The sequence below is a fragment of the Vitis riparia genome, chromosome 4 (assembly GCF_004353265.1).
Source record: "Vitis riparia cultivar Riparia Gloire de Montpellier isolate 1030 chromosome 4, EGFV_Vit.rip_1.0, whole genome shotgun sequence".
In the NCBI taxonomy this organism is placed as follows: Eukaryota; Viridiplantae; Streptophyta; class Magnoliopsida; order Vitales; family Vitaceae; genus Vitis; species Vitis riparia.
This window is the reverse complement of record NC_048434.1, coordinates 13,317,231-13,340,524: the sequence shown is the minus strand read 5'-3', so window position 1 is coordinate 13,340,524 and position 23,294 is coordinate 13,317,231. Positions and strand designations below refer to the sequence as shown.

Here is a 23,294-nt window from a genome sequence, read left to right as displayed (position 1 = left end):
CCCCTTATATTTGTATCAGCCTCTCAAACCAAATATGCTAAAAAAAAAAATCCACTTTCCTTTCTTTTTCGAAAATCAGAATCCTCCTTTAGGATCTCTTATTTCCATATGTATGCAGCCACATTAATTCCTTTTTCCCTCACAAAATATTTTTCTTACCTTTTTAAGTGCACATACCTTAGTGAGATTTGAATAGTAACCCCCGTTCTCTTGCCAAATAATAAAAAAAAAACGAAAATAGAGAGAATAAAAATAAAATAAAAAAAAAGTTAGCAATCTTACAACCTATCAAAGATTAAAATAAAATAAAAATAAATAAAATAAAACATAATAAAATGAAATGAAATAAAACAGTCAATCCCATGCGGGCCATGCAAGTCATACAAGTCACGCTAAAAAAAGTCTTAATGGGCCAATGATGAGACTAAGTGGGCCTAGGGTGGTGCCTAATGGGCCAAGTGTATCTAAAAGCTATCCTAAAAAAACAGGAAAAGCCTAAGTCTAAGTTAGAGCTGCCAAGGTCAATAATAAGGGATCAAATAATCCCTCAACCAAAATCTCCGAGGTGACTCAAAAAAAGGTAAGTGGTGAGTAGTACTGGGCCACCAAGGAACTACTGTGGAGCACTGAAAACGAACTTAAAGACATGTGTTAAAGGGACAAAATTGAGGGTCTACAATGAGACTGAGACTGAAAGTGAAGGGAGTGCGGAGTAGAGAAATATGAAGCATGTTGAATCATACCTGGAAAAAACCAGCGAGCCCTTCTTCTACTTCTTCTTCAATTCCAACTTTCTTTGCTCCCGCTCCTTCTCCTTCAGCTCTCCTCTTTTTTCTTCAACCTCTTCTCAGCCTTTTTCTATTCAACTGTTCCTCAATTTTTTGTTCAGCTGCTCCTCAACTTTTCTCTTACCCTCACGTGCTCTTTCTTTTCATGCAAGCTTCCACCGGTTCCCTACTCCTATTCAGATCATCATTTCCTGTCATTCTTTTCGTTTTAGCCATCCCCCTCCCCAACTACTCCTCTGTTCCACTGCTTCAACCACCGTCATAGCCTCAAGGTGGTCACATCCTTGCCACGCGTCTCATGCCTGAAGCTGGAAGCCGTCCCCTACTTCAAATGAATATCTTTAACTCCTCTTTGGGGTGATATGAAATATACTTTGGTTTGGATCTAGTTTTGGGTTATATAGGATTCGAAAGCTACTCTGCCACCAACAGACTAGTGCCACGTCAATGACTCCAATATGACTTACTTAGTGCCAAAGCCACCTCATTAGCACTGTCATGCCACCATCTAATCTTCATTGATATCCTATCACTGATATCAATGCCATGTCACCCATTATTGTGGTCATGCCACATCACCCATTATTGTGGTTATGCCACGTCAACTATTGTTGAGGTCGTGCCATGTTGACTATTGTTACGATCATGCCACGTTGACCATTGTTGCGATTATTCCATATTAGTATAACATCACCACCACATGGAGTTTGATCCTTAAAGACCTGTATAGCCCAACACTAGATTAGGATGCATGTGTGACTAGTGTGTTTACTTTTTCACTATGGTTTGGCAATATGGTTGGATGCACCCACAACCATACACCATTCATCCCTAAAATTTCATGGTGAATATGGGAGTCATAAGGAGTGATAAACCAGTAGAAAGCCTTCACCATTAGGAAACCTCATAGGATGTCGAGGTAATGCATGTGTGGAGGTGATGACCACCTTACATGGAAGCACCTCGTCTCTTCAGAAGCGTGTAAAAGGTTACGTACCATTGGTGGCCACAATCGCTCCTACTAGGGTACCTTTCACCCTACCCTTTTAAAGTCACCTTTACCTTTAGAATGAGAACTAGAACCTTGGTTTAGGATACTTACCCACACGTGGGTGCATCTGTGTATAGGAATTTCCAGAGGTAGAGCTTCAACAGTGCATCATATGAGTTTTTATCAGATTTTGGTTTAGAAATTTGTAATTTTGGTTTGATTCGATTTTGATACTACGACCATACCTTAGTACATGTTTGGTTAAACCTTAGATTAGGTTCCCTAATACTAGGAATTTTTATTTTTTTTTATGTACTCTCCTTCGTCTTTTATATTATTTCTGTATATTTTCTCCCTTTTTGCCACTTAGTTTTACTATGTAGACTCATTTTAGACCTTCTAATATTTACCTTTAATTAAAACACTTGATTCATTTCTCAACTCATAACTCCTTACCCTTTTCTCATTAAGTTGACGAGGTGACTTTTTTTGCCACATCTTTTTTTCATAATACCCAACTCGATCACCCTGTTTTTCCTTTTAGAGTTGGTGTTGATGAATGAACCAAGACTATTTCAATTTAGGTAAGTGATTTAGTCATATGTAAGAGTCGTCCCTCATTTTGTATCACCGTCCCTTAGGTTGTGTTGATATTGCTCATTGTAACCTTGTAGGCTATTTCTACTTAATAAACCTATGTCTTTGGGCTAAAGCTAGCTATATGGATTCGAGTACGAGGCAGATTAGTTAACGTGTCAATTCAGACAAATATGGATCAGTAGGTGGTGATTGTGGATCAGTTAGCTACTGCCATGGCCAATGTCCATGAGGTTATCAATGGTTTGAGTTAGAGGATAGACTAGGGTCAGAGTACACAGAGATAGACTTCCTAGGATCCGATATCACCAAATCCAGTTGTTCCTTCCTTTTCAGCCAGCACAGCATGCTACACCATTTTCTCTACACGATCAGACTGAGGTAGCCCCACCAATTCAAATACCACCTATTCCTTTCCCTACTATAGATGATGTTCACGTAACTAGGTAGAAGGCTCACATGGAGAGGTTAAAACAAAATATGAGACACATGAGAGTTACAGAGGCCTAGACTATTTGGGATGACATGGATGGAGTGTCGGTTGCTAGCCTACCTCCTAAGTTCAAAATGCTTGATATTGATCATTACATAGAGATGGGGTGCCCTCGTATTCCTTTGAGATTATACAACACAGTCATGTGAGCCCAAATTACCAAAATAACTCTACAATCAAAGATAGGGTTACTAAAAAAATAAAACCCAACGGGCACAATTGCCACAAAAAGAGCCTAAAAAAAAGGTCTAAAATTAAGCCTAAACAATAAAAAAACAATTTAGCTCGAACTCAATCCCGTAATTGCATGCTCTTTGAATAGCCTTGCCTTAATTAGTCATATCTCACTCGTTTCAACTTCGAATTGAAATCCATTTGAAGCACTAAATTTTTTATTTCTTAAGCTTCAAAACCACATGTGGTTTGCCCTTAAAATCTCATGGGAGGTAGCCCCAATTTTGAGTTGAATTCAACATCATTGTGTTTCCATGCTTTTTGTGTAACCTTACTTCAATCAACTATAACTCTCTCATTTCAACTAAGAACTACAATCCATTGGAAGCCTTGGATTCCTGACTTCCTAAGATTCAAAACCGTATGTGGTTTACCCTAAAAATCTCATGGAAAGTTATCCCAATTTTAAGTTAAAAATGACGAAACTATGCTGTTAAGAATCTCAAATCAAGATTTTCCAAGAATCTTTCTTCTCCCTTAAAACACCATTGGAATTTATAAAAGAAACTTCAAGAAGCCTTCTTTTCTCTTTTCTGGCAAGAGAATGTGCGTGAACACTTTGTGATGCTTCAGATTACTTCCATACTCTCCATAGGTTACAAAAAATGATGGAAAAAATGTATTTTTACAACAAAATCCTATACTCCAAAGATTTGGAGTTTACATATCATTCTAAGATAAAACGAGATTTTTATAAAAGCACAAAAATTCTATGCCTCTTATAAGACTTGCAACCCATCTAGGAAAAGTAAACAACAATCCAAGTAATTATTACATCCCCAATAAAAAGCAATCATAATAATAACCATCGTATTATAACAATATCATAATAAAGAATGCACATTAATTATCTCTAGGGTCATGGGATAAAAAAAAAACCTGTTAGGAATTTGAGGCTAATCCAAACTATGGTAATCACCCTAGAGAGGAGGTAAATAGGGTGATGGTCTCTTTTTCACAAATTTAAACTATGCAAAAATAAGAGACAATTATATGCAAATATATAATAAACAAAATAAACACAATGGCATATAATTTAAAAGAGTTAGGAAAGAGAGAGTGAAAACACGAGAGTTTATAGTGGTTCGGCACTTCCTTGCCTACGTCCACTCTCCTCAACCTCCTAACCGAGTGAGGGTTCCACTATCTTGAAGCTTCAACCAAGCTTCCAATCTCTTTACAATTGGATTATGGTTCCAATTCACCCTCTTGGACTTTTGGCTCCAAGCACCCTTTACACTTCTCAAGAGTTATCCCACTCTTGAACAACCTCTCAAGTGATACCCCTCACTTAAGAAAACTCCTCGCAAAGATATACAAAGATTGATCTCACAATAATCCTAGTAATAGAACTTTAGGCTCAAAGATACAAGAAAAAGTAGGATTGAATGGTGCACTAAAGATATGCAAGTTTTGGAATAATGGTGCACTCAAAAATACTCTTCCAAGGCTGAAATATAATCAAGAAAGATTTGGAAAGGTTTTTCTTATGAAACAATGAAGTTTGGAGCCTTTTTATAGAAGAAAAAAATCATACTAGCCATTGGGGGTTCGACCGGTCAAGTTAGGGGTCGACCGGTTGACTAGCCGTTAGGAAAAGTGACCGTTGGGCCTCAAGCGAACCTCAACCGATCCTCAACTGGTCCTCAACCGGTCCTCAACCGGTTGAGGTTCAACCTTGACCGGGAAGAGAAGGCCACTGGGAGAGAGAGAAACTTTTTGGCCTCTCTCAACCGGTCTTCGACCGGACGAGCACAACCGGTCGACCGGTTGAACCGATTGAGCCATTTTTTTGGCTTAACAGTCAACCTTTTTCAACTTAAAACCTTTTAACACAAGTTTGAAAATCATTTAACACAAGGTTTTAGTTGAAAGCATGAAATCACCAATTCTTAAGATATTTAAAACAATATTACTCTTGGATGATTTTGGTGCATAAATAAATAATGAAATGCATGAAAGTCCTAGTGCACCAACAACCTTACAAAGAGGCCTTAAGAAGCTTTGGTTTTGAAAAACTCTTCTCTTTGAGGTGGTCTTCTTCTTCATGATTTCTCTTTGGCTTGATTTGTCTTTGGAATGCCACTTTGGAAGTCGTCTTGCCTAATCACACTTGAAATATGATCATTAGTTCTAAACCTAGTTTTGTTATCATCAAAATCAAGATTAACCAAACCTTAGTTTCACAAAACCCCTATAAAGCCAAGTTAGCACACCCTAGAATGGCTCTAAAACGATTACTAACCTATGACTTTGATACCAGTTGATGGGAAAAACCCAGATCTCTCTGTTTCCTAAGCCCAGATCAGGTTAGGAGCATGCATAACTATCTTAAGCCTTTTCTAAACCCTATGCATATCAAAAAAAAAAAAAATAGCATTTTTAAACTTTAAAGGGATTCAAAAAGTGCTAAAAAAAGCCATAACTCATATTTGAATGTTCTCAAAATAAATCCATGTGGTAAAGATGAAGAACAAAATCGCAAAAAGTCTCGTAAACCTGAAGTCTTCTGCCCGATGACTCGAACCTTGATCTTGACACACTTCCAATGGGGATGGACGGGATGATGGAGGTTATGACTCTCTCTCTCTCTCTCTAGAGATGGAAGACGGCTCTCTAGAAAAAACTATAGGAACCCTAACCCCTAAGGGGCATTTATAGGGTGTCCTATTGGGCTTAAGTGACTTGAGCCCACTAAGAGCTTAGGTCACTTAATCTAACCCAAAAACGGGTCCTAATTAATTAATTAACCCAACAAGGCCTACTAATTAATCAATTAACCCAATCTAGAGGCCTTGTTCACTTACCCCTATGCAACCTTGTGTAATCATTTAAACGCCCTTATGTACAAAAGTGAACCTAAAGTCAATTCAATCCACATATCCCATGCCAATAAGGTATTTGAGCTTAGAGCAAGGACCACTAGGACCCATAGGAATACTAGCTCCCTCAAAATCCAATTTTAAAGTTGATTCAATATCCCACTATAGAGAATCAATTGAACTCTAGTATCCTATGTAAACAACAACGAGACACCAAGTGTTTATGTCTGTGACCTACTATTCATTGTGTTTAGTCTCCCTATAAATAGTGTTTGTAGTCTAACAAGGTGAAAATTGTTAACCTTTCAAGACTACCTCTACCATAGTTAAGTTATAGATCCTTATATTATGTGTTCAATTGACATATCTTAACTCTCAAAGAACCTATGTCAAGTTCCACTTAAGGAACTACTATGGCCATAGTGTTCATGAGCACACCTCCTTAGGATCACCTAATGGGACACATTGTCTCAATCCCAAGAGATATCATGATGCCTCTATTGAGAATACCTATTGGTATAGGCTTCCATCAACAGTGACTGAATCCATAAGGAATATATGATCAACTCATAGGTCAAAGCCACTACTAACTCAATATTCTCTCAAGGTTAAGAGACAACACAATGAAGCAGTTTGGTGGAGTCATGACTACTTGATAGCCTTAAGTCATAACTCAGCATTGGTCTTATCCAATATACACACTAGTGCACTCACCATGGAAAACCCATCCTAATAGCTAAGACCAATCATCCCTCCAATTAGGAGTGGTGCACTACAATCTCTAATAGGTTACCTAAGCTCATGAATCGATTATGAACAAGTCATCTATTTGCAAGGAACCCAAGACTTAGATCTTCTATGCAACTCCTAATGCACCTAAGTCACATACAATATAAAAGATACAGACAAGAATGTTCATAAAGTATAATACATGGAATAAAGATAAATAAAAGTGAAACTAGAACATCATTAAATAAATCATGAATTCCAAATTTATTACATCATGTCATGCTTTCAAGGGCTCTATCCTAACATCCTAGAGTCGCACCTCGACTATCTGACTTTCTCATGTTTCTTTAAAGTTGTGCCCTAATTGTCCGACTTCCTTTATGTTTCTTAAAGGTGTGTCTTTACTATTCAGCCTATTTCTGTCTCCTAGAGTCGCACCTTGACTATTCGTCTTCCTGTGTTTCCTAGAGTCGCGCCCTAACTGTTCAGCTTATTTATGTCTCAAAGAGTCTCACCCTAACTATTCGACCTTCCCATGTTTCTTTAGAGCCGCACCTTGACTATCCAGTCTCATTTATTATTTCCTAGAGTCGTGCCTTGACTATCCAACCTTCTCATGTCTCTTTAGATCTGTGCCATGATTGTTCAGTCTTCTTTATGTTTTCATAGAGTCACACCTTGAATGTCCGACCTTCCCATGTTTTTTTAAAGTTACGCCCTGACTGTCCAACCTCCTTTATGTTTCTTTAAAGCTACACCTTGATTGTTCGACCTTATTTCTTCAAGTCGCGCCCTGACTGATCGACCTTTCTATTGTTGTTTAGGGTCACACCCTAATTATATGACCTTTCCTGTTTATGTTTCCTAGAGTCACTCCGAAATTTGCTTTCTTTTCTTTCTCATCATCTTGGATACCTTTCATTCCCTTTTTTGATGGCATAATCCCTTGTTTCATATAGACATTGTCACTGTCTCATTCAATAAATCCTTCCTTGAGATCCACGTGGATGTTTACATGTTTCCCTTATGGGTAGATCAATGAGCATATTTTGTGACCTTAGAGAGCTCATGAAAAATTAAAACAAATTTGATGGTGTCTTTAGTTATTTGGTAGAGCCCACTTCGCCTCACTTGTGTATGCACTCACTTGTGGACCTTATCAATGAGGAGCATATTTATTGACCCCAATTTTGTAGCCTAATTTTTCTCATTTATACCTTATTCATACCCCACTTTCTTTTCTTTATATTTTTTTTCTCTTCATTTTTTATTTTCTTCTCCCTAACCCACGACGAACTCATTGTTGACCCACTACCAGTGATCTTTCTCCAATCCGGTGACACTCACCGACAGCTTCTTGCCTCTTCTATCCCCCTCTCTTTCTCTCTAAACCCACCCTCACCCGACCCACCCACCTTTATCTCTAACCCTAATCTCCTTACTTTCTCTCTCTAAGTCTTCCTTCATGATCTCTCCTTACACTTCGACAATGAATTAGAGAATCAGAGTATCATCCTCCTAATATGAGGCTTCTCATTGAAACTTGGTTCAACTCTCGCAAGACCATCATCACCATCCACACCACATCCATTGCATTGTTTTTCCTTTAAGGTTCTTCAAAATTTGGTAAGTTTTCCTTTTCTAATCTCTACAATAACCATTTGCATACTTGGGCTCGTTTTTAAGCTTAGCTTTAGGTTTTGCCTTTAAGATTTAAACCCCTGTTTAGTTTAGCCCTCCATTTGGGTTAGGTGTTTGATTTGGGCCAATTTATTAGATAATTGGATTTTGTTGTTAGGCCTTAATTTGTTTATACATTTCATTTGGGCTCTACTTGTTGAATTTTTTAGTTAGGCTAATGGTTTGGATTTGGGCTCAACCCTTTGTTTACTTATTAGGCTTATACCATCTCTCTCTCTCTCTCTCTCTCTCTCTCTCTCTCTCTCTCTCTCTCTCTCTCTCCTCTCTCTCTCTCTCTCTCTCTCTCTCTCTCTCTCTCTCTCTCTCTCTCTCTCTCTCTCTCTCTCTCTCTCTCTCTGGTTTTGTATGGTTTGATTGACTAAGAGATGACAATTGAAGGCAGTGAGTTGAGGACGGCTTGATGGGAAGAAAACGACTTAACAAGGTGTTCCTACAAACTGAATTTTTATTATTTTATTATTTTATATATATATATATATATATAAATAAAAAAGTAAATAAAGAATTTAATTTTGTTTTTATATAAAAATATAAATTCATTTTAGATCAAATTGAGAATTTTTTTTAATAATCCGAAATCATGTTATTAATAGATTGAAAACTTTTTTTTTAATTGACATCATCTTTTTTTTTTTTCTCTCTCTTTTTAGTTTGATTTTTTTTATCACAAAATTAAATTAGCTTGCAAAAATACTTTTAAATAAAATTAATAAATATAAAACAAAAAAAATTAATAAAACCATGAAATGATAAAAATCCTTTTTTTATTATTTTATTTTATTTTTATTTTTATTTTATATTTCTTTCTGAACCATCGAAACCTTTTTTTTTCTTTTTTTTCTTTTTTAAATGGATATGTGAAAATCTTTACCCAATAAGAATACAAATCCTTTACCATAAAAGATTAGAGAAATTCTCTTAAAATCGAAGTCTTAAAATTTCCTTTTTTAAAATGAATAAAAAAATTTAACTTGGAATATTTCTTTTGTAAATAAAATTATGAAAATATTTTTTTTTATTAATGACCCTTTTAATATAAATTTGAAACCTTTTTTTTTCTTAACAGTAACTTTGAAATTTTATTTTATATTTTTAATAAAATTGAGTTGAATTTTCAAATAAATTGTAAAAGTCTTGCTTTCAATAAAAAATAAATAAATAATAAAAATCACTTTCAATGTAAATAAAATTGAATTGAGATATACTTTGTAAATACATTTATAAAAAAATATTTTTCTTTAAAATGTTTAAAAATCACTTTTATTAAATAGAAGTTAAATTGAAATAGTTTTGTAAATAAAACTATAACAATTCTTTTCCTAACAAAGATAAATAAGAATCATTTTCCTATGTTTTTTTTTTTTTCTTTTAGAAGCAATAAGTGTAAATAACCTTTTTGAAAATTAAATACAAATAAAATTAAATTGAATCATTTGTTAAATATAAATTCATTTTCTTTGCTTTCAAATAAATAAAATGAAATCGTTAATTCGAAAATGTTGTTAATAAACTCTTTTAGAATTTCTTGAAAAAATAATTATTGAAACATTTCTTTTAATTAGTTTAGTAAATTAATTCTTGTCATTTATCTCATATATTCTTGTAATATGTTTTTATGATTATTTTCATATATATTCACTTATATCATTAATTTTGATATCCATAATTAATTAATTAATTGTCAAAATTTTCTTAATTTGTTTAGTAGAGACTCGTAGGTATACGGGTTTAAAGGGGTGCTACGACTTTTTGTCATATCTACTCGATAGGTAATCTGACCATTGAATTTAGACTCGGTTTTTATAAATATGTCTTATACAAACAGGGAGTCACACAAGGTGTTTTTTTTATTTTATTTTCCTTTTAAAAATAAATAAATAAATAAATAACTAAAATAAGTGGTGACATAAATAAAAGTGAGTGTCATCTTTTCAAATGGGGATGTACATGAAAATACTCAAATTATTGACCAAGAATTGTCACAATATAATGAAGACTAATTAAGGTTTAAAGTATCATACTTAGGATGTTTGACAAGTTAAAAAGAAAAAAAAAAATTACTTTTGTCAAATATGGATCTCATTACATGCCCACATTTATTGCAACTCACAATGACTAGGGAGAAGATAATACTGCTTTCAACAAAATTTTCAATTCTAATATCAACCCCAATGCAATTCACTACAAATTACAATCCTTCAAACTTAAATTGAAATCACCCATACAATATTTTAGCATCTATCCAATCACGGAAATGCTAGACTTGATATATCTTCTCCATTTGCTTATCTCTATTTCCTAAATAATTGCTCTATGACATAATAACCTTGCAATTTTATTTTTTAAAATAATTAATAAGATCAATTTCCACTCAACAAGTACGAATTTGAGAAATTAAATACTCCATTCTCTCTCCAACAACTCTCACCCACCACAAAGAAAATTATGCCACTTTCCAAGCTCTCCTCTTCGCCTTTCAGAAATCTGCAGCAAAAAAATAAAAATAAAAATAATACATAAACCCCCCAAGTCAACATAACAACGTGGAGCAGTTATCAAACGCAAAAGGCATCTTCGGTTAGCTCATTCACTGACCAAAGCTTATGTCATGAGACTCCTTGGATTAGGAAAGTTGCAGCACAAGGAAAGGCAAAAGAAAATGGGAGAGAGAGAGAGAGAGAGAGAGGAGTGCAATGTATGCTTACCATCATCACCTTTCTTGACCCACGACTTAATGAGCTTTAAAAAAAATAATCCAAAAAACAAGGCAGCTGCTGCTCCCACCGCTATTGCTGCCATTTTTGCTGAACTTGTTTCCGTCCCTTTCTCTGTGTTCAACACACAAAGGGTATAGCATTAACAGGGTGAAATTTATAGAACCAAATACTACTGCTATTAAAATCACAAAGAAATTAAGGATAAAAACAAAGGCCATTGGTAAGCTTGGGAAAAGTCATGCTCATTTTGAAGAAACAATTCGTGTGACCTAACCAAAGAAGCAAGAAAAAGAAACATTTTTCATTTTTTCTGTACAATTGATGTCAAAAGATGCAGGAGTGCCGTTGATTAAAAGAAATTAATTAGACAATATATATATATGTGCCTTATCAATCATGATGGCCTAGGAAAGAGAAAAAGCAAAAGCAAAATCAGGTACCATGATGACCTCTACCATGGTGTGAGTTAGTTGACGGTATCCCATTTGGATAGAAGGTATAGCTCAAAGAGCACTTGCCCATATAAATTTGCCCTGAAACTGAAGATTTGCATTCTTCCTGAGCCACCTGCACTGCATTAGTCATGCACTCACCGCACTCACAGATATCCAAATCCCTGTGGCACTGCGCCATCAAATTCACCTCTCCACTGGTCTCTTGATAGAACCCATTATTGCCGCTGCTCTTCACACCCATTTCAACTGCGGCAAAAGCCTCAGTCCTCATCTCCTCAAACCCACTTCCTCTTGCTTCTGTTTCACTGCACAACTTGTACAGCAACTCAGGTTCAGAATTCTCAGCAACTCCATCAGCCTCATACTGTATGTAGCACCCAGAAAGCTGAACCCGAGCACCCAAACTTTCTCCACATAGTCTCTTTGACAGTGCAGGAAGCCTGCTCACGCAGTTGTAGCAGTTGGCATTACTGAGATCGCCTCTGCACTGGAAGAGACCGAAAAAGGCCGCGTGATGATCGCCTACACTGCCCTTAAAGAAGCTGGAATGCAGAGATTTTGCAGTAAGAATTCCAAGAAGTGATGAGAGAGTTTGGGAGTAAGACTCAATGGGATCTGTAAGTGTCTGGTTTGCACAACTATTGTATACTAAGTTGCTGTAGCCTGAAGCAGCTTCAATATGTGGAACCAAGAACCCAGAACAGGCAAAGAAAAGCAGTACTGCAATGGAAGGTAGAAAGATGGGTTTTGATGACAGGTCCATGTGGGGTTGATTCTTGTGTAATGCATCCTCTTCTATCACAAATACCGGTGGTTTTAATTTGATTGATAGCTTGAGGCATTGTGCTTTAAGTTTTCGATTTTTCCAGCCTACCCCACCTAGATTTGGAAGAATATGAGTTCTCTATCAATACAAGTTTTCTAGAGAAGATATAAAATTCTAACAAAAAGTTAAGTACCATTGTATTTATCAAGGATTTAATTAGCAATAAGGGTGGATGTTGTGAACTCTTTGGAACTCACATGTCTTAAATTTAATTAACATATAATTGACTATGGAGAAAAGTATGACAACAGAAATAGAAATTGAGGGAAATGTATGACATAATAAATGAGATAAATCAGAATTTTTAAAAAAAGTGGGTTTTAATTTTTATCAATGTTTTTTTTTATTCTTATTTTCATTTTAATAAGTAATCTAAGTAATGAGTAAAGCAAGGAATGACAAATGAAATGGATTTCTCAATCCATACACAAAGCTTGGATGAGCCATGTACACAAGGGCGTCCTTGTTCTTGTCCATATATCCGATGTGGGGTTGGTAATTTAGTTTAAGAAAAACCCACTTAATGGATCTAAACCCAAGACCTGAACGAAGGACATCGGCACTACTTGGCTCCCACGCTTTGTTGTTTAGCATAGCAAATAAACAAATCTATATTCATTTCTAAAAGGATTTATACTATTCAATAAAAATCATATAATATTTTCTAGAATTATAAAATTAGTTAAAATTAAATAATTAAAATTTCTTTTATTTTGAATATATTCACTTTTAAATATTATGCATATTTTATTTAATAAAATTTAAAATATTAATATATGTATAGTCATATTTGATAATATCATAAATAAAAAATAAATATTATTGATTTTAAATTTATTTATATATATTTTAAATAATAAAATATATTTATGACATTATTGGTTTAATTATTAAATGGTGAATCGATAACTTTTTTTATTCGATAACCAGTTTAGTTTTAAAATTATTGAATGACACTATGGATGAAGGTGTCAAAAGAATGAAATTTGCCAAAACATGGCAAGAGGACACTTAAATATTTATGTACTAAAATAGGAAATTTTGGAGATCATGTAGGGGCACGAAAATTCACTGACACATAAATTCATCCAAAGATTATACCAGTGGTGCACCATCCTAAGGCCATGTCTTTGCTATAATTATGGACCACCATCTAATGGAGGCCACCCCCATGGGCCGCATCCCCATCAAAGGACATAATGACTACTAGCAATCAATACATTAAAACTCCTAATGAATGACCCCATAACAACCATTTGAGAAAGTGAACCAAAGTCAACTAAAAACTCATCCAATACTCATAAATCCTATCATAAAAAATAAAAAATAAATAAAATACATACATATATATATATATATATATATATATATGAGCTTAAAGTGAGATCATTAGGGCTCATAGGAGTACTGGCTCCCTCATAATCAAATTTTGAAATTGACTCAACATTCTACTATAGAAAGTCAATTGCACTCCAGTACCCTATCTATATTATAACGAGACACCAAGTGTTTAAGTCTATGACTTACTATTCATTGCATGCAAACTCTCTATGAATTAGTATCTGTAATTTAACAAGATAGTGTTATCACCTATTAAGATTACCTTTCAAATCCTTGAGTTACAGATCCAACATATTATGTGATCAAATGACATACTTTAGCTACAAGAAACATATGTTAAATTTCACTCAGAATTATCATGACACAAATTTTCTGATCACATATCCTTTATATCACCCACGATGACACACTGTCTTGATCACATAATATATCATAGTGCTTCTATTAAGAATACTTGTTATCACCACCATCCATCAACAGTGACCCAATGCATAAGGATATATGACCACTTTAGGGTCTCACCCATAGATCAAAATCTCCTATTGATTTTGGCACATATTCAATATCCTCTTAAGGTTGAGAGTTCATACAATATAATAGTTTGGTGAATCATAACAATTGATAGTCTTGCGTCATGATTCACTATAGGTCATGTCCAATGTGCATCACATAAACTAATGTACTCACAATGGAAAACTCATCTTGACGACCAAGACAAGTCATCTCTTTAATTAGGAGGTAATGCACTACAGTCTCTACTGGATTACCCAAATTCATGAACCGACTGTGGACAAGTTATCTACTTATAAGGAACTCATGACTTGTATCTTCTGTTCAACTCCTAATACACACAAGTCATATACAATGTAAGGAATATAGGTTGAAAGCTCGAATCAATGTCAATACACCAAAGGGATAGCAAGAGGATAGTTAAGTCTAACTTTGTTATATCATGTCTTACTTTTAGGGGTTCAATCCCAACACTTGTAAGCCACTAATCTTTTGCTCGATGACTCTTCCTTAATGCTTGGCGCAGAGATGGTGAAAATTTAGAAGGTGAAGGCTAGGGTTCACTCTCTAAAATGTAAGGGGGAATGGAAAAGTTTGAGAAAAAGAAGCTCCTTATAAGTATTTATAATTTTTCCTCTAAGCTTAAGTGACTTGGGTTCACCTTAGGCTTAGGTTACTTAATCTAGCCCAAAAAGGTCTTAATTGATTCATTAACCCAACAAAGCTCCAATAAATTAATTAACTCACTCCAGATATACTATTCATTAGCCTTTATGCAACATTACGTAATTACCAAAATGTTCTTATGCATATAAGTGAACTGAGAATTAATCCAACTCTCATAAATTATGTCATCAAGGCATATGAGCTTAAACAAAGACCATTGAGACTCGTAGGATAGTATTGGCTCCCTCAAAATCCAATTTTAAAGCTGACTCAACATATCACTATAGAGAGTCAATTACATTTCAATATCTTATGTACATTACAATGAGACACAAAGTGCTTCAGTTTGTGACCTGTTATCCACTATATACAGTCTCCCTGTGAACTCACGCCCATAATTTAACAATATAAAAGTTATCAACCTCTTAAGAAGATTACCTTTACCATCCTTAATTGCAAATCCTCCTATTATATGATCAGATGACATATTCTAACTTAAAAAAAGTTATGTCAACTTTTACTAAATGAATTACTACAACCACAGACTTCTTGATCACATGTCTTTAGGATCACTCAAGAGGACATACTATCTCAAAGTCTATGAGATATCATGATGCCTTTTTTGAGAATACATGTTGCTATTGCCTTCCATTAATAATGACTTAATCTATAGGGAATATACTTTAAAATCTCACTCATAGGTCAAAGTCATTGTTAACTTTGACACAAGCTTAGTATTCTCTTAAGGTGAAGAGATGATATAGTATATCATCTTGGTAAAGTTACGACCACCTAATAGCTTTATATTGTAACTCATCGTGGGTCATATCCAATGTGTAATAATACACACTAGTTCACTCATTATAGGAGCCTCATCTTAATGGACAAGACCTCTATATATGATCACTTTGGGACCTCACCTAAAAGTCAAAGTTACTGCTAACTTTGGCACAATCTTAATATTCTTTCAAGATTGAAAGACAATACAATATAGTAGTTTAGTGAAGTCATAACTATCTGATAACCTTGTATCATGACTCACCATAAGTTTTTTCAAATGTGTTACCGTACATATTAATGTACTCACCATGGGAACCCCATCCTAATGGCTAAGACCAATCATCCTTTTAATTAGAAGATAGTGTACTATAATCTCAAATGAATTGTCTAAGTCCATGAACTGGTTGTGAATGAATCATCAACTTGCGAGGTACTCATAACTTGGATATTTTGTACAATTCCTAATGCACCTAAGTCGTATACTGTGGGAACCCTATATTACTTTGTTCTCATGTCCTAGATCTCGTAGGGTGCATACATTTATCCCTAGGAATCTTTAGATCTAACGCAGTGGAAATAAATGACTTCAAAAACCATAGAATAATATAAATCTAGAGATTAAAACTCATACATGCAATCTAAATGTTCCTAGATTGAAATCTATTTGATAAAGGATGTGTCTGAATGTTTTGGATGTCTCATACACCCAAAGTCTTTTGCCTGATCACTTGAACCATGTCCATGGCACTCCAAAGAGTGGACTTTGGAAGGATGGATGCCTAGACTCTCACTCTCTCTCTGGATTTGGAAGATAATAGTCAAAAGGTCATTAGGAAACCCTAACCCCATAAAGGGTTGTTTATAGGTTCCCTTATCGGGCTTAAGTGAGTTAAGCCCACATAGACTTTGGTCACTTAATCTAATTTAAAACGGGTCCTAATTGATTAATTAACCATACTATACCATCTAATTAATCAATTATCCCAATCTAAAGACTTTATTCACTATCCCTTATACAACCTTATGTAATAACCAAAACACCTTTATGCACAAAAGTGAACCAAGAGCAAATCTAACCCTCATAAACTATGTCAACATGGTGTATGAGCTTAGAGTGGGGACCACTAGGACCCATAATAGTATTGGCTTCCTTAAAATCTAATTTTAAAGTTGATTCAACATTCCACTATAGAGAGTCAATTCTCCAATACCTTATGTAAATAACAATGAGATAAAATTTAGGTCTATGACCTACTACTCATTACATGCAAGCCCCTCATGAATTGGTGTCCGTGATATAATAATGTAGTGTTATCACCTATTAACATTATCTCTCCAATCCTTGAGTTACACATCTTATTATGTAATCAACTAACATACTGTAACTTCAAGGAGCATATGTTAAATTCTATTAAAGGAATTACTGTGGCTACAAATTTCATGATCACATATCATTTGGATCACTCACGAGGATATGTTGTCTCAAACCCATGAGATATCATAGTGTTTCTATTGAGAATACCTATTATCATAATCATCCATCAATCGTGACCCAATTTATATGGATATGATCACTTTAGAATCTCACCCAAAATTACAAGCCTCTTATTGATTTCAACATAGACTCAATATCCTCTCAAGGCTAAGAGTCCATGTAGTATAGTAGTTTGGTGAATCATGACAATTGATAGTCTTGCATCATGATTCATCATAGGTTCTGTCCAATGTGCATCATATACATTAGTGCACTCATCATAAGAAACCCATCCTGATAGCCAAGTCAAGTCATCCCTTTAATTAAGAATTAGTGCACTATAGTCTCTATTAGATCACCCAAATCCATAAACCAATTGTGGACAACTTATTTACTTACAAGGAACCCATGACTTGTATCTTTTGTGCAACTTTTAATGCACCAAAGTCATATACGATGTAAGAGATATAGACTAAATATTCAAATCAATATCAATACACCAAAAGGATAACAAGGAGATGGTAAAGTTTAATTTTGTTACATCATATCTTACTTTTAGAGGCTCAATTCCAATATATAAAATGTAAGAGATACAAGTCAAAATGCTCATACAGTATAACACATAAAATAAGAATAAAGAAAAATGAAATTCAAATATTATTAAATAATAAATCCCCATTTGTTATATCATATCATACTTTTTTAAGAGCTCCATCTCAACACTTGATATATACTTTATAATATAGGTAAAATTTATTTATATAAATCCATAGATATATTTTGTATTTCATTTGTTCATACAACTACTTATATATTTTGTCATTCATCATATTTTGATCATTATATGCGTTTAATGATTCATTTTTTTTTTAATTAATTATCTTGATCAGTATATATATTCTCTGTTTTATTTTTTTAATTAATCAATAAATTAATTGCTTGATCATATCGGTCAGTTAGTGAATTGAATGTCAAAATTTTCTCGCTTGTTTAATAGAGATGATATTTATTGGGCTTTTTTTTCGGAAGGCTCACAAAGCGATATTTCCCGAGCCTATAATATTGGTTAAATCTAAATCAGCTCAGCCCGCTACATAGACTTCAAAAATTTTCAATCACAATGAAATAGCCTTAACAGCCCAGCCCACTAAATCTAGATCAGCCCAGCCGGCTACACACTCAGGTTTAAATACTTGTTCTTCTCATCTTTAAAAAATAATTCAATTAAGGGGACAGATGGGATTCAACCCATGACATCACGGATGAGAGCAGCAAGACAAACTTAAAAATTTATATTATATATATTAATTAGAATATAAATAAACTAAATTTAAGTTGTAATTAAATAAAAAATAAATATAAACTTATATCAATATTTTAAAATAAAATATAATTTATATATATATATATATATATATATATATATATATATATATATTAATTAATTAATTAATTAATTAAAACAAAATGATTATAAATAAATTAATTTTAAGTATATAATAATTAAATACAAAAATACATAAATTTACAAAAAAAAAAATATCAATATTTTAAAATAAAAAAGACTTATATTTGTATTATTATTTCTTTTACATTATTGAATATATCCAAATTATATATAAAATATATGTTTAAATTCTATATAGAATGTAATAAATTATAGTTCTTTAAAAAAAAATTTTAAGATTGTATTGATATTTTATGTCCAAATATTATTAATATTTTTTTATATATCCCATTATATTCGAAAAATAAAGTTTAGCCATATATCCATAAAAGTCAATATTTTTATTATTGTTCCTAATATATATATATATATATATATATATTAATTTTTTAATTACACTAATTATTTTCTTTTCTACATAATTATTATTTTTAATCAGTGAGAATAAAATATGTATAGCTGACAACTTATAAATAAAACATTTTGAAGAATTTATGAGGATAGATTGTGACAAAAGTTCGCCGCCTTAGTCTTCCTCTTCCTTGCATAAAAGGGCTCTAGGGTTCATTTGTTGGAAGAGAGAAGAGAGACCGAAACACGAGAGGAGGCCGTTGCAGCCGCCAGGTAGACCCTACCCCTTGCTTCTTCCTTTTCTTCTTCTTCATAGAAGGATATAACCCAAAGAAAATCAAAACAAAAATTCTGAAAATAAATTTCAAACCCCCCCTTCCCCCTTTGGTATTTTCTGTTAATCTCTAATCTCTAATCCTTTTTATTTTTGCATCTAAATATTCATTTGATCAATTTTTTGTTAATACGATTTCTTATTTATTTATTGTTCAGGTCTTGTTGGAATTTATTTTGCATTTGGATTGTTCTTGAGAATTGAATACAGCTCGATATTGAAATCCAAGTTTCTGAGACCAGGAAAAGGTGCATTTTTTTTTCTTTTATTTTCTCATACGAGCTCCCGGCGGCTCATCATCCTTGATGCATGTTTGGTAGTGGAATTAGAACTGAGAACTTTTCTGGGCTATGAAAACATAAAAGATGAAGAAAATAACCTAGTAACACATTTTCAAGAGCTATTTTCAACATTTTCCTTTCATTTCTGTTGGTGTCGAGCCAAAGGGTCTTGAGTCTGGGAAGGACACGTGGAGGGAAGGCCCCCACAATTTCCACAAAAATCTCTCTTTGAGATCCTAATAGGGTTTAAACTTTTCATAGGTTAACTTGTTTTTGTTCTTATTCTTTGTTCTGGTGTTTTAATTGGCAGCCATGGCTGAAGAAGCAGGCATGTTTATGGTACATCAAACCGTTGGCAGTGTTCTTTGTTGCAAATGTGGTATACCAATGACACCGAATGCTGCAAATATGTGTGTCAAGTGTTTGCGCTCTGAAATTGATATTACAGAAGGTTTGCAGAAGCATGTGACCATCGTGCACTGCCCTGAGTGTGATACCTACTTGCAGCCACCGAAAACTTGGATTAAGGCACAATTGGAGTCGAAAGAGCTCTTAACATTTTGTGTGAAGAGACTAAAGAATTTGAATAAAGTTAGGTTAATTCATGCAGAATTTATTTGGACTGAGCCTCATTCCAAGAGGATCAAGGTCAAGCTAAGGGTTCAGAAGGAGGTTCTCAATGGAGCAATACTTGAGCAGGCTTATATTGTTGAATTTGTTCAGCAAGAGCACATGTGTGAATCTTGTTCTAGAGTCCAGGCCAATCCAGACCAATGGGTGGCTTCCGTGCAGCTTCGGCAACATGTTCCTCACAGACGGACTTTCTTTTATTTAGAGCAGCTTATTCTTAGGCATGATGCTGCAGGCCGTGCTATAAAAATTAAGCAAATGGATCAGGGTATTGATTTCTTCTTTGCTAATCGGAGTCATGGTGTAAAATTTGTGGAGTTTATTGGTAAAGTGACTCCAAGTAGGAGCCGTCATGACAAACAACTTGTGTCCCATGATACCAAGAGCAATAACTACAATTATAAGTACACTTTCTCTGTTGAAATCTGTCCAATATGCCGTGAGGATCTGATCTGCCTCCCTCCAAAAGTTGCTGTTAGTTTGGGAAATATTGGTCCTCTAGTGATTTGCACAAAAGTGAGCAACAATATTGCTTTACTGGATCCTTTTACTCTTAGGCACTGTTTCTTGGATGCTGATCAGTATTGGAGGTCATCTTTTAAGGCTCTACTGTCTAGTAGGCAGCTTGTGGAATATATAGTATTGGATGTGGAGATTGTTTCTTCTGAAGTTAATGTTGCTGGCTCAAAGTATGCATTAGCTGATGCTCAAGTGGCTCGTGTATCAGATTTTGGGAAGAATGATACAATTTTCAACATAAGAACACATCTAGGTCATCTTTTAAACCCTGGGGACCATGCTCTGGGTTATGACGTATATGCAGCTAATAGTAATGATATGGAACTTGAAAAATACAGGGGTTTTGTCCTTCCAGAAGCAATTTTGATAAAGAAGAGTTATGAGGAGAAGCGCCAAAGAAAGCGTGGAAAGCCTCGTTCATGGAAGCTTAAATCCCTTAACATGGAAGTGGATGATTCCAAGGGTAGAGCTGACCAAGAGAAGATGAATACAGAGTATGAAGTGTTCTTAAGAGATTTGGAGGAGGACCCTGAGTTGAGGTTTAATATATCATTATATCGAAATAAGGAATATCAACCATCAGAGATGGCTTCTATGACTGATGGAGAGGATTTACCTTCTGTGCCTTTGGAGGAGTTGCTTGCTGATCTAGATTTGAGTGAAGAAGAAGATGGAGATGTTAGCATGAGGGAATGACCTGAAGTGGTATTTTTTCCAGTTTTGCCGTATCTGAATTTGGGTTCTCAGAATATGGTAAGTGTGGTTCTTACCCTTTCCAATTTTTTGGACATGATGTTTGAATGCTCCTCTTTATTAAAATATTATTTGTATGTTCCCTTATTCATTTACTCATATATGACTTTGTGCTTGCATGCATAAAGTTCTGATGGCTGGTTGAATATATGTTTTTAATTTTTATCTTAATTTAATTTCCTCCCGTGTTGATTGGTTTTTGACTTAGAAGTTTAGGAAATTAAGTGGCCCTGGTAGGCATGTCAAATTGCAGAGGCATTCTATTCAACCTGAATGAATATGAATACAATCTGTTTTTCCCTAGGGTTGAATGGACACAAATCATTTGTTACCAAATTGATGGAAGATGCCATTATGTCAATTGTTAAAAAATGTCATGGTGATTATGTGTGTGTGTGTGGGCAATTCTTTGAAAAATTGGAGCTCTACTTTCTTCTAGTCCTCTTGCCAAAACCACAATTCTACTTGAAAAATGGCCCAATTTTTTCTTAACAAAAAACTTTCTTATGCTATAACTGCATTCTTTAGCTATACTAAATCAGAATCGCCTTCTACCAGGCCCCTATTTATCTACTATGTGTCTGAACTTCATCGGATATTTGTACACAATGTTTCTGAAATGATAAAACTCATTAAAATTCAGTGTTATCTCTAGCATTGTGTGCATGGTTCAGAGTGGAGATGACAACTTCTTAGAAGTATCCTTGCTGCCTAGTTTGGAGTGGATGTAGCAAGATTCAGGATCTAATGCCCTATGCTAACAATATGATTTTGTTTGATCTAATAGTTAGCCAGTGAAATGGAATGTTCAGTAATATGATTGAACTGTACTTTTAGAAGCAACAATATAGTTTTCATGGATCTGATTAAAGAAAATTCACTTAAAAAATAATTGATATTCAGGTTTTGCATATAATGTTGTCTTATTACTGGACTGGATGGGCTTAGGTGATTCTTTACTGATCAGCCTGGGTCGAACCTTTTGGGTTTAAACCTGAGCTGTTCACAGGCAAGCTCTCCTGTGGATGCTATATTATACAGACTTGGGGAGTTAATTTGAGTTGGTCTGTTAATTTTCGTTGATACCAACATTTTGTTGAATTTACTTGGGACAGTGGACTTGTGAGGGGATGTGCACAAGACGGTGGCATTGGCATATGGTACAAGCTACATCAGATTTATTTCAGAGATGTAGACATGGGTCCTCGATGTTTCGTGTGGAGATCACTTTCTTGTTTGGAGTTCTGCCACCAGTTTGATGATTTAAAATTTACAATTATGTATTAGAAAAGATTCTTCTTGGGGGGGTTTATATGTAAGAATAATATTTGGTAGTGAACTTTGTAGATGATGCTTTGGGACTATAGGTTGGGCATGCTGGAAAAAGACCAATTTACTGATGAAAGAGGAGAATGCTTAGAAGATGGTTAGCGGGCTGCTGTTTCCGTCTCCTTCTAAGATTACTTGTCTTGCTATGTTTTTGTAGTCTTATTTGAGATATAATTGATGATTTTACATTTCTCTTTTCTTGGATTTAGATTTATTTGAAATATGATTTATGTGAACAGCGCAAAATACCCTTGGAAATGTTCAAATTGTTTGTCTCTAGAGAAAATATAGAATAATGAATGAAAACCTTTGTTTGTTTAGGAGAATTCTCAGTCCCATATTATTTGGTATGAGCAATCTAACTCAAGTAAAAAATAGAGGCTAGAAATTAGAGTGCACGCATTCATGATATCAACCCGATCACATTTATTTTAATGAAGCTGAAGTTGCCATTGGCTCAATCGGGTGCCCTCTGTGATACAGTCAAATCTACTAAGTCGAGTTCTGCAGATGGACCCTTCGCTTC

At 34.4% G+C, this 23,294-nt stretch overlaps 2 protein-coding genes across 3 annotated transcripts; one reads left to right on the top strand and one right to left on the bottom strand.

Moving 5' to 3' along the window:
- Positions 1 to 10,485: 10,485 nt before the first annotated feature.
- Positions 10,486 to 12,291, bottom strand: LOC117913175 (plasmodesmata-located protein 3-like). 2 transcript variants are annotated; one of them, XM_034828127.1, is made up of 3 exons: positions 11,513 to 12,291; positions 11,061 to 11,183; positions 10,486 to 10,839 (listed from the first exon to the last, which is right to left on the bottom strand). In XM_034828127.1, exons 1-3 carry the CDS (start codon positions 12,288 to 12,290, stop codon positions 10,832 to 10,834), a joined length of 909 nt encoding a protein of 302 aa, XP_034684018.1. In that variant the 5' UTR covers position 12,291; the 3' UTR covers positions 10,486 to 10,831. The 2 variants fall into 2 exon arrangements, with proteins under 2 accessions (XP_034684018.1, XP_034684019.1); XM_034828128.1 differs by having other exon boundaries at positions 11,528 to 12,291.
- Positions 12,292 to 19,088: 6,797 nt separating this feature from the next.
- Positions 19,089 to 22,976, top strand: LOC117913053 (60S ribosomal export protein NMD3). The gene is made up of 4 exons (XM_034827938.1): positions 19,089 to 19,195; positions 19,415 to 19,504; positions 19,848 to 21,439; positions 22,555 to 22,976. The coding sequence occupies exon 3, from the start codon at positions 19,850 to 19,852 to the stop codon at positions 21,380 to 21,382; it is 1,533 nt and encodes a 510-aa protein (XP_034683829.1). The 5' UTR covers positions 19,089 to 19,195; positions 19,415 to 19,504; positions 19,848 to 19,849; the 3' UTR covers positions 21,383 to 21,439; positions 22,555 to 22,976.
- Positions 22,977 to 23,294: the final 318 nt, after the last annotated feature.